The sequence below is a fragment of the Athene cunicularia genome, assembly GCF_003259725.1.
Source record: "Athene cunicularia isolate RWA chromosome 2 unlocalized genomic scaffold, athCun1 chr2_part1, whole genome shotgun sequence".
Taxonomy (NCBI): domain Eukaryota; kingdom Metazoa; phylum Chordata; class Aves; order Strigiformes; family Strigidae; genus Athene; species Athene cunicularia.
Window position 1 is genome coordinate 120,285,642 of NW_020799095.1, and position 12,428 is coordinate 120,298,069.

The 12,428-nt window shown below is 34.8% G+C and overlaps 1 protein-coding gene across 3 annotated transcripts in view; it reads left to right on the forward strand.

The window, feature by feature from the left end:
- CRISPLD1 (cysteine rich secretory protein LCCL domain containing 1) overlaps nucleotides 1-12,428 on the forward strand; it is a 44,566-nt gene that overhangs the window by 14,216 nt on the left and 17,922 nt on the right. For all 3 annotated transcript variants that reach the window (XM_026842055.1, XM_026842056.1, XM_026842057.1), the window contains exons 2-6: nucleotides 8,072-8,190; nucleotides 8,314-8,446; nucleotides 9,950-10,065; nucleotides 10,954-11,054; nucleotides 12,175-12,354. In XM_026842055.1, coding sequence (XP_026697856.1) covers nucleotides 8,072-8,190; nucleotides 8,314-8,446; nucleotides 9,950-10,065; nucleotides 10,954-11,054; nucleotides 12,175-12,354 — 649 coding nt within the window. The remainder of the gene's footprint in view (nucleotides 1-8,071; nucleotides 8,191-8,313; nucleotides 8,447-9,949; nucleotides 10,066-10,953; nucleotides 11,055-12,174; nucleotides 12,355-12,428) is intronic.

A 12,428-nucleotide genomic window follows, 5' to 3' on the forward strand; every position in this document is an offset into this window, starting at 1 on the left:
TGCATGAGTAAAAGGGAAGTGGTAACTTTCTACAGAGAAAGACAAGTCGTCTTGGGTGGCTACAGAGAAAGTTATGTACATGTTTCATGAAAAGATTGTCACAGAGAGGAGTATTGATGAGAACTCAGTCATGTTTGCATGACCTAGGGATTTTAGGAAGAGTGCTTTTGGCAAGGTTAAAAGCTTAATCAATATAGTATCTTGATTAAGTATTGAATAAGCACTTGGTTGAGGAAGTCTGCCTTGTAGGATGTTGGTCTTGAATATCAGTAAGCTCAATATTACCTATGCCTGTTTTTTTTTCTTTTTGATCCTCTCCTTCTGAATTTGGAAATTCTTGTATCAAAAACCGAAGCACAGTGAGCATCTCTGAAGTTAGGAACAACATCATAACCCTACCTTTCAGTAATCTCTGCCCATTATTTCAGTTTTTCATTTTATTCAACAAAACACAGACAAGCTCTTGTGAATGCTACCAAAAAAAAAAAAAAAAAAAAAAAAAAAAAAAAACATGGTCTGTTTCTATAGAGGAAGGGTTGGGTTAATGAATCTGTTCATCACTTGGAACTAGGACAGTAGGCAATAATAGGGAGGAAGGGACATAATTTTTGCCTTCATAAGAACCTAGATGTCCAAAGTCACTTGTCTTCAGGAATATGTGTATACTCAACAATCCAGCCAATGGCTATCAACATTACAGTACCCAAACCCCTTTCACTGTTAGCACCATTTAATGTACCATATGTCTAAATTAGCTGAATCAGAACATGTATACCTGTATGCTCACAAAGCAAATGTAGACTTGTAGTGATAGCATCATCTGTAGCTTAATTAAAATAGTATTTTTTTTAATTATATAGTCCATCGTGAAAGCAGATTTGGAGAAAAATCTAATTAAAAAAGGTGAAACATCAGATACAGACTGGAATATAAGAGAATACTGTCTCTAGTTAAGGCCGGGTCCATAAACTTGTAAAACTGGTGCTTGACTTGTAAAAGCCTTGTACATGACCTTTAAGATAAAGCCTGCAGACTGTAGCTGTAAAGAATTTAATTCGTTACATACAGTTATATGTCAAAGATTAAATTAGGAGGGATTCAGTGCCTAAGTATAAATAGAAAAGAGGTAAGATAATGGGATCAAGTTTTCACAAACTTAAATTTCAAATTTCAAAGGGGGTCGCTCATTGTTTCCTGTAGCTTTGGTGCACAATTATTTATGTATGCAGACAGTTAGAAAATACTGAACCAAAGGCCATCTTGAAAATTTGTCTTCTCTTATGTCCGAAGCAGAAAAGTACAGCATGCATTTCTGAAGCCAGGTGCAGATGTGGACTTGCTCTACATGAGAGGGAGGGAAAGAGAGGTACATAACTTGGTAGATACAAGCACTTTAATATCATGAGTACTGATGGACGAGAGGGCAGAAAACCTCTTTAAGTTTCTCCCATCTCTGCAGTAGCACTATGTATTCCCATTTCTAGGTAACATCTTTTGCTCTTTCTAAATAGCATCACTGAATGATGTCTTGGAAGTAAAAAATTGCAGGATTTGGAAAGTAGAAGGACATTTTTCAATTTAAGACATGCTAGCAACTCCTTTTACACTTGTTGCTACTCTAACAGTTGTATGAAACAAAAGGGATGGCTTTAAGTAGATTTGTGTTGCTGACTAGGTGATGATACATTCGGTGTCTACCTCTCTCTCTATCTCAATGTAGAAAGCCAACCCTGATGATGATCCCTCATCCAAAAGGTAGACTGCATGTAGTTTTCCAAATGTGAGCAATACTTTTTCTTGATAAACAGGTTGAGTTACCTTGCATGTAGTACCAAATGCTTGTCAGACCTGGGAATCAGCTGCCTAGTTCCAATTCCATCTTCCTCTGCTCCCATCAGTACCCCGTATTTACCAAAGAAATTTGATAGTGATAAGTCATTGAAACCTGGTTTTGTCAGAGAATGAATGAGGGAACTTGTGGGTGAAGAATCAGGTACCACACACACCTACATTTTCAAAGTCACCCTTTTTATGGAAAGAAACAACTTCCTGTATTTTTAAGTGTAATGGTGTTTGAAAGGCTTATTCAGCCTTCATCAAGCAAAAGGATCCTTGTCTATATGTATGCAGAGATTTCTTTTTAAACTTTTTCAGAATCAATTGTTTCAAAGAGTTAAGTTGTTTTAGAAGTGTCCTTAGTTTAAATATGTGAAATACCAGTTGATGATGATGAATGTTGTGGAAGAAATTTTTGAATTAAGTTTAAAGCATCAGAACTATGTCAGCTCAGTATATAATTCAATAGCCATATTTTAATACCACTGATGACATTGTGGTTAACATATGAGAAATGCCTGCTTCTGGTAGGATGTAAAATACCTATGTTCCTGTGACTCTTCATATTCTTCAATTTTTATTCTGCCTTTTTTTTTTTTTTTTTTTTAATGCCAAGCACCTTGGCTTTTTGAAGATTTACTAATGAGTTCTATATTTGTTTGAAGTTTTTCATTGTGTAAATTGCTCTGAATGGACATTTTTATGTGTTTTTGGAAACCTTTGCTTATACATCTGCTTTCCAGCCTTCATCTTTTTTTCTTCATTGCTTTAAGGAGGAAGGGAACACTGGGAGAATAAAAGCCTTTTGAATTTTATGAAAGATAGCATGAAAACATATGTATATATCCTTCTTTGATAGAATGCTATTGGAGATGCTCTCATTTTAAAGCTAAAAGCTTGCTATCCTGTAATTGAAACAAGAGAATGGTGTTAAGAACAGGAATAAAACTCCTATTCCAGTAAGGAGGTAGGTTTTATATACTTACACAGATTGTTTTACATGTTTGTTTCATTTAGCCTGCTAACTGAGCAAACACGGAACAAATACAATGAAATGCCTTATATTTAGAGCTAATCTGACTGGGTTGGTACGAAAATACTTTAACAGTCTTTTAACCCTTATAATTAACATACACTATTTTCTTCATATAACTTCAATCAGAATAATTGGTTTAGGAGGGAAAGTTGGATCTCCTATTTTAACTACTGGAAGAGAGGGACAAAAGTCAAGGTGGCATCACTAACATAAAGCATCTTCTTCCTGTTCTTGATCCAGTCTCTGAAGCAATGATTAGGCCTGTTCACAAAGCAGTAGAAAACCTTTTGAATTGTTTAAGTTCCAACTACATTTAACTGTAGAAATGACCTTTAAAAATACCTTTAAGCTAATTTACGCTACATGTGCTGTGATATGGAATTTCAGTCTGCCAGATTTCTTTTACAAGTTTTTGTTTTCAGAAATTCTGTACCTGTGCATTTCTATATTGATTTGGAGTTGCTTTGTATTGCTTTTGTCTTGGTGGGGGTTGGAGACCCAAGTAACTGTGACTTCTAATCCCTTCTGCCTTTTTTTCACTGGCTTTAGGATGTTACTGGTGTTTTATTCCCTTTCTTCCTTTGAAAGTCTCTGGCAATCAAGAAAGTGACTTGGTTATCTAGGAAACACTTTGGAAATGGGACCTTGGGTCATTTATTCCAGGATATTTCAGAAATTTGATGAGAGGTTTTATTTTAATTTTAACTGCTATTACAGACACTTCAGGAAGCAGTGACTTTGATGAGAAAATGAGATAGTTGGATGATAAATATTGCAATTAAAGAGATTGTTTCCTATTTGCCATTTATGCTTGACAGATTTTTTACATCTGAATATGTAATGCTTTTGATACTTCATCACACTCCAAAACAATACTTAAATAATTGAAGTGGCGAAGAAATTAAGCTATATCCTAATGATCTACTTAGCGTACCTCCATACTGTGGACTGCAGTTTGGCACTGAGATACCCAAAGTAGCTTTGAAATAACTGTCTCCATTAACAACAGTAGTCATTGTATATTTGAGCACATTTGAACTCAAAGATAGTCTTGATGAAGAAGCAGAAATGTGAAGTTCTACTGTAGTTTGATCTTTTTTCATGACCTCTTCTCATCCAAAAAAACCCTGGATCAAGCTAAACATTGCCTGGCAGGAGAATAGGCAGCATTTTTTGACAACAAACCATGTTAGGTATATGTGCATGATATCCATGCCAGGTAATTTTTATATATGGCTGTAAAAATAAGGGATTTAGATGTTAAAGGTTGAGGAACAAATGAATGAGTCCTTTCTTCTATGGCACATAGAGAGAATTTCCTGAACAGCTGGCTGAAGTGACTTCATTGTATGGTACGTGCACTGGGCAGAAAAACAAGACGTCACATCATTTGCTGCAAACCCAAAATACATAATATGCGGGTTTTTTGATATCTGATTCTTGTCTCACAACATGTTGAAGTTGACTGATCAACCTATTGTGTGTCTGGGTTATGAAGTATGATTGGGTGAATTCAACCCTTACATAGCAGCAACTATTTAAGATTTCTGATTGCTTTTGTCATAAAACTTTCACCATTCACCACTTTTCAACAAAATTTTAGTGATTAAACTTAAAATTAATGATTTTATGAAATGTATGCTGTGAAATTTTGTAGTGTATTTTTTATAAAAAGATACCCGTCTTTTAATGCTTGTATTTAAATTCTGATATATGAGAAATTCCCATGAGATAGTATCACATTTTACAAAGGTACTGAAATACGAGTTACTCGAGTTTGAAAAAATAATTTTCTTTCTGCAGTGTTATGAAGATTAGATTGTTAAAGCTGGTTTTAGAGAACAGTTGATAACTGAATAAAGATGCAAAAGTATTTATATATAAAAATTTACTGTACTACTTAAAACATGTATCTCATTAGGCTAGATATAACTTTCTTAGTACATTTTAAAGATTTATTTTTTTTTTTACATACTAATAAATGACAATTTTCTAACGTGTTAGTGTTAGCTAGAATACTTTTAAATTCTGACTAGAGGAAGGAAAATTAAAAATTTTCAGTTAAAACAAATTTTGTTTTAATCCTCTACTGGAGAATTATTTTTATTGGCTTTCAATTAAAACTGCCAAAAATAGTTATTAGTTGAGCTCTACTGCCCCCATTACTTCATTCCTTCCTGTTCCTCTTTCATATATGTCATAAACTGATGACTCTATGAAGTTTCTGCCATTAGACCTATCATTATGATTGACATGGAAGGGCAGTGACCAAGGAAGGCTGATGGTACCACAGTCTTAGAGGACTCTAGAGCAGAATCATAAATGAAAAGAAATAGGGTGAGGTAATCCTCATAATGAGCCTTAAGATAGGACCTTTTTCCCTTAATTAATTGTACCGATTCCTACCTGAGATAATCTCGCACACATAAACCCTTTCTTAAAGTGAGTGGATTTGGCTCCCTGGCTCATACCTTTTCTGGAGTCAGGAATGACACTGCAATGAGGAAAAATACACTGCCACCCCAAGCTCCTCATTGCTGATACTGTCTTCTGTGCTATGCTTCCTGCAAAGAGCTTCACTGCATCCCTTCTGCACTGCCATGAAGATTATTTCTTTGCTGCAGCTAAGGTTGTGGCCTAGAAATTGAGAAGTGTGCTTATCTCTGGCTAGGCAAGCAGGGGGGAGTAAAACCAATATTTTATACTGTGGATGAAGGCAGAGAAACATTTAAAGAAGAAGGAAATTTTTTTTAAGACCATATCCAATCTCAAGAGTACTTTGGAGTGTGGGTGTTCATATGTCAGGATGATTAACGATGAATTTAAGTTTTTCATCAAAAAGCTATTCTTGCAGAGTTCTGGATGGCTCTGTCATGCATAGCTATCATCTCTTTAAAAGGAAATCTTGTTAAAGATAACTACTTCACAAGCTTGAGGAATTGATTCAAGCAGCTACTATTGACTGAATAGCTCTGCTCTTAAAAAAAAAAAAATCATTGTTTCAGTTAAAATAGCTGCATAAAATATTTTGAAACTAATGTGGAGAAAAAAACCACTACAACAGTACTATTCCTTTAATTGTGCTAAGAGTCAGAAATGTGGGGGGATGCTTTACAAGATAATATATTGGGGCCTTCTGAGGTTCATAAGAGCTAGGAGATTTATCTGGCTTTGGAGGTGGAAAGTTCTAAAAGTGAGCATGTGCCCACATTTTGGTCTAGCCTAAGTCTAATTTACTCTAAATCTGTATTTCAGAATCCAGTTGGTAAAGCCATTCTTAACAGCAATTATTTGAGAAATATGTTAACTTTATGACTTGTTCACATTCAGAGTTACTATTAAAAGATAATGAGCTGACTTAATGTTGTACAATATATGCAACAAAGACAACTGTAGTGGCTTTTATTTTAAAATGTTACAGTCTCATGATTGAATTGTAGCATGATGAAGCAATTGTACTACAATTTGTAAGAAGAAAATATATACATGGAAGAATTGTGTTAATCTTTATGTTTTCTACAACGAGTACAATAGAACTATTTATGATGTGACAAGGAAAGGGAAGAGGAAGGGATTTATGCAAACTGTCATGTAAAACCTAATTTAAGTTTTGAATATTTTTTTACGGAGATTAAAGAATGCTCTGGCTTATGACATTGAAATACTGGCTCAGTAGGGTGAAAGTTCCTACTGTTTCTTAAATTCAGTAGGTTTTGTATCCATATGTAGGTTAATAATAGCTTTGTTCTGTCGTTATTATACCGTTAGACTAATTCTGTCAAAATAAATTTTGGGAGTCAGAATGTACCCTTCAAATTTTTTACTTGTTGATGGTATTAATAATAACAGAGAAAATGGAATTTAATGCATTTGAGACTTCTGAAGAGGACAATCAAGAATAGAGATCCTAGGATTAAACTGAGTTGATACTAGTCTTTACATAATCATGGTCTTGCATAACCAAGGACATATTTGTTTTTAATGAGTAATCTGATTAATAAGGTGAAAACTGCATGTCAAAAACAATAGAAAAAGAAATTCTAGCACATGGAATTTGCTGTTATATTTGTGTGTTCTTTGGTGGTATTAAATAGCTTTTTACCTTTAATTTGTGCCAAAAATTTGTAGACATGATCTCCAGTGTCTGCATGGAAATTTGGGGTTGGAAATACTGTTACTTAGATAATACAATCTCAGTCTAAGAAACTTAGTCTGAATTTATGATGAAATAATTGAGGTTTTATTACGAAATGTGTTTCCTTCCTGGAAACATTTCCATTTCCCAACCTGAACAATGACATCAGAGAGTAAGGTATTTGGAAACTATTTCTGGAACTATCAGGAGATTTAAAAAGTCAAGCAGCAGTATGGATACTTTGCAAAAGATGGACCACTTTGAGCAAACCCCAGTTTAGCACACTAAAAGCTATGCATACACAGTATGGTATAATTTCTTTCAAGAAGAGTAGGTTTTAGTATGCTTTTGAAAGAAAAAAACTTGCATTTGCCTTTCAGCTTCAAGCCTATTTTTCCATGTCCCTTAAAGAATAAAAAAATAGGGATGAACAATTGTGATGAACAGTAATTCATAATCTTTTTCTTTACCTTACCCTAAGTATGCCTCTTACTAACATGAATGCCTCCTTTTTTGCCAACCTAGCCATAAAATTAATGAATGACACCTTACTCTATTTTTTGTATTTTGTGTTTGCACTGTGTATTATTTCAACAAAAGCTGATTATAGAAAAGGGAGAGAAAATCACTTTCTTTTCAGATAAACTATTGGTTTAGAGGAAATAAAGCCTTATGTTGAAAGTATGTTTGGATAATACCCTTTTGGCTAAGAAAAGTGCCTATTACTAAAAAATCTCACAAGACAGAAAATGCACTTAATTTAGCTTGGACAGTTGAACTAAGCCTTTCAGTTTCATATTTGTGCTTTATTCACTGCAGCATGGCTGCACATGCTTTCTAAAGGGAATGCTGTGAAGGGATTAATTTTTTTTTTTCTCTGGGTGAAAACATTTTTCTTTCTTACGTAACACAAATGGAGTGTACAGTTGTCAAGTCTCACTTTTTTCTGCAGCCTTCTGTCCCCTGGTAACAGAAGCTTAAAAATTGACTTTTTTTTTTTTAAGTATAAGATACATACAAAGTATTTCTAAGAAGATGTCCCTTTCTTTTATCTGAAATTTCAGACGTGGGACACAGAACTGGAAAGATCTGCAGAGTCATGGGCTGAAACCTGTCTATGGGAGCATGGGCCTGCGAGCCTTCTTCCATCAATTGGACAGAATTTGGGGGCACACTGGGGAAGGTACTGTTTTGTACTATATGTGGTCCGTTTTTTTTTTTTTTAATCTAACAAAATTTGCTTAAAAGAAGAATGATAGAAGCTAAACTTGTGAATGATCTAATAGACTACTACTGTCTTTCATAGGTACAGACCTCCAACATTTCATGTCCAAGCATGGTATGATGAAGTGAGAGATTTCACATATCCCCATCCTCATGAATGCAACCCATATTGTCCTTACAGATGCTCTGGTCCTGTTTGTACACATTACACACAGGTATGTAGGTGGGTTTGTTTTTTGTCAGCTATGGGAACGTGATCAAGACCTCCAGTTAGGTTGCTGTATGACATATAGAACATATTAATCTTGCAGTATACATCATAGCACTAAAACACAGAAGGGGCTTGTTGTTATTAGACTCCATAGTTATAAGCATTGGGTATTGGTGACATAGAGTAGGGTTGTCACACAGATCTTTAGATTTCATCCTCATAAATAGCACTTCCCTAACAGGATTAAGGAAGAATCTCACAAACCGCAGTGCTAAACTGTTACTGCTTAGTGCACTTTGCGTAACCTATTCTCTGTGCTGGTATGCTGTGAGTCCTTTCTATCAGATGCTGAAGAAAAGCATTTTTTTTCTAAGAAAAGGTTTTCTCAGGTGGATTCCTCAGATCAAAAAAACAGTTTTTAACATGTTGCTTTAACTTCAGCAAGATTTTGAAATTGTGTAAGAACTAATTTATTTGGCATTTCTGAAATCTGTGTATCTAGCCTGGATTTTTTGCAGAGGGGAACCAATCATGGTTTTGGTGAATCAGATTATACTAAAATCCTCACGTAATTTTCAATATAACATTAGAAAACTTCAAAATGATTAATTTTTAAACATCTATTTTCTGTTTACTGACACAATTTACAATTTTATCTAATTTTAAGACAGAATTACCTCCATATTCTTACTTACTGTTTCTGTAAAAACACACTTATCCATTACATGTGAGATCTACAATGCATATATATTTTTCTTTATGGTGCTAATTCTTCACTGTACTTACCTCTTTCAACTACTAAATTCTGCTGGAACTGCATAGTTGGCTTATCTTGAATTAATACAAGTTTAGCACCTGTCATATTTGTCTAGTTTGACGTTCCAGCCTTTGTTTCTCAGATTATTTTGAGATCTGCAATGAAAATTGTTTCAACAGATGAGTAAAGGAGCACACCCACCTTAGACTGCAGTGACAATAAAGCACATTTGTTTAAAATCCATGACCTGAGTCTTTCTGGTGTATGAGTTTTTTCTGTGAATAGTTTTATCATTTATGTTTCTTCCTTTCACTGCTGATAAGTATCTGTTCTCTCAGTCTAACCAATCTAAACCCCTCTGCATCCTTAGGTTGTGCTGAGAACTCCAAGGCACAAGAACCTAACTTCTAACTCACGATTATCTATTCATTGTAACTCCAAGAATCAGTTCTTCATATCATATTTTGTAAATATTTTGCTACGCTTTCAAAAACATGCTAAGACCATTTATAGAAAATGAGAGCTGTATCTTTTGTATCAAATATTCTAGTAAGGATATTTCTATTTCTTACTTCTAGTAAGGATATAACCAAATGACCTGTAATTAGCTCACTTCAACCCATTTATAACAGAGAGGAATATAACATCACTTTTGTGATTTGAGTTTTATATGTTGAAGTTTGGAGACAATTTTGATTTTACATTGATCAGCTTTGGTTTTCACATGTCTTTCTCTTTCCTTTTCCATAGGTTGTTTGGGCTACAAGTAGCAGAATCGGTTGTGCAATTAATTTATGTCATAACATGAATATCTGGGGGCAGATTTGGCCAAAAGCAGTCTATCTTGTATGCAATTATTCTCCTAAGTAAGTAGGCTGACACCCAAAAATATATTGAGGGGAAAATATACTTGGTAATAACCCAAGAAATAATCCGAAAGGAAGTCAGTCTTGAGTTTACTATTTTTTGTACTGTTACAAAGTAGAGCATTGTTCCAAAGGCAGCCTTTGGCTGCACAAATACTCTTGTGATTTTCTAGAGCTTCAGATTCCTGGCTTGTGTTTTAGCATACAACATCAGAGATCTTTGTGGTAGTGTGATATTTATCTGAAAAATAAATGTATCTCCCCATTGTGACTGTAAGGAATGTGTAACATGAAGCTCATGGTTAAAATAAAATTCTATAGGATATTCCATTTAGGAGAGCCGAGCCTGTTCTCATGTAATTGAGGAATTTAGTCTTACGGTGCTATGCCAATCTTACAAGATTTTACAGCAGTTTATGTCAGTACTTCACTTTTTTCTTAATGGACTTTTCAATTACTTCCTGTGCATTTGGTATAGAATCATAGAATCACTTAGGTTGAAAAGACCTTTATGATCTTAGAATCCAACTGTATACCTGACAGTGCCAAGTCCACCACTAAACCATGTCTCCAAGCACATCTACATGTCTTTTAAATACCTCATGGTATGGTGGCTCAACTGTTTCCCTGGACAGCCTGTTCTAATGCTTGGTAACCCTTTTCAGTGAAGAAGTTTTTCCTAATATCCAGTCTAAGCCTCCCCTGGCACAACTTGAGGCCATTTTTCTCATCCTATCACTTGTTTCTTGGGAATACCGAAACAATGTTGTGGTCTAAGTGTCTGCTAGTTTTCATAATTTATTTGTCCACATATTAAATGCTGTTTAATGTTAATATGTTCACTTAATAAGGCATATTTTGCTAATTTTTTTTTTTTTTAATGTAAAGGGGTAACTGGTGGGGTCATGCTCCTTATAAACCTGGCCGCCCTTGTTCCGCATGTCCTCCTAGTTTTGGAGGAGGCTGCAGAGAAAATCTTTGTTACAGAGGTATGTACTATTTCAACAGTACAACTGTAAATTGGAAGAGAAATGTAACCTTTCTTTTGCTTTCTTTCCTCACTGTGCTTTAACATAGTGGAATAGAATATATTATGCATGTACCCAGAGACCTGGTAGCGTCCTACTTTACTATGATGAATGAGATCATGTACTTATGATATGTGAGGCCAAGCCCCATCTGAGGGGGTGAAGTGTACTGAACTCATGCTGATTTAAGTGCTGATTAAGGGCTTTAGTACACAAAGATGTAGACTGTCGCTGTGTGCTATTTGTATGCCTTTCTGTAATTATAGTGGAAGTCTATGCAGTCATTTGTTTATAGGGAAACATTATCTCTGACATAGCTATGTGCATTACTGTAAGAAAAATCAAGAACAAGATTAGAAGACATTAGTAATTAAACAAAATGTTAGCTAGGATGATTATTAATGTCTTAGAATTCTTGTAATGGTATTCATGTTTTATTTCATTGAAACACAGCATATTATGAAGCTGCTGTTTCTTTTTGTTTTACTCTGTGTACAAGTAATTTAGTAATTTTTGTTATTAACTTTTGAAAGTTCACATGGACCATAAAAGCTGTATCAGTCTACCCAAATACTATTCTTATGGTTCTTGCTTAAGTAAAAAAGTAGATGCAGTGATGGGTATTTCAAAAATACTTTCATTACGTATGAATAGAAGGGCCTCATTTTCAGGTGTATGTTTTTATGAAATTAACTTCTTCAATTACAAGTTATCTGTGAGCTTGGTAAAACCCTTCCAATGTATAATAGAAATACCATATTTGTTCTGTTTGTTTTATGATCGCATAAAGATGCTAAAACAGGAGCATTAAGAGCATTTGCATACCTCAGTTGTGCTGCCCGTGCTAGAAAAAGTCTACCTTTTGTCAACATCAGAAACATACTTAAGATGTATTATTAATCTTGAGGTCTTTGTCTGACAAAGCAATGGAATATTTGCCTTACTTTCTTGCTTGTATTCATCCACCATTTTATGAGAACAAAGCCATGTTACGGAAACATGGTAAGGGATTTATATTCCACAAACACTGATTTTTTTCCTGAGAGATGTGGTTGGTTTTTTTACCCATTTTCTGAAACAGAGGATTCAGAAAGGCCTTATTCTCCCCACGAACCAGAAGAGGAAACCAATGAGATTGAACGGCAGAGATCCAAAGCCCAGGATGCAACAGCGCAAAGCCGGCCAAGAACTCACTCACCCTCAGGCTCCACAGGCGCTGATGACAGTGAGAAAAATGAAGTAATAAGCACACAGCAAATGTGTAAGGAATTTACCTGATTTGCAAGTGGTCAACAAATTTGAATTGTATAGTATCAAATTCATTGTAGTGAAATT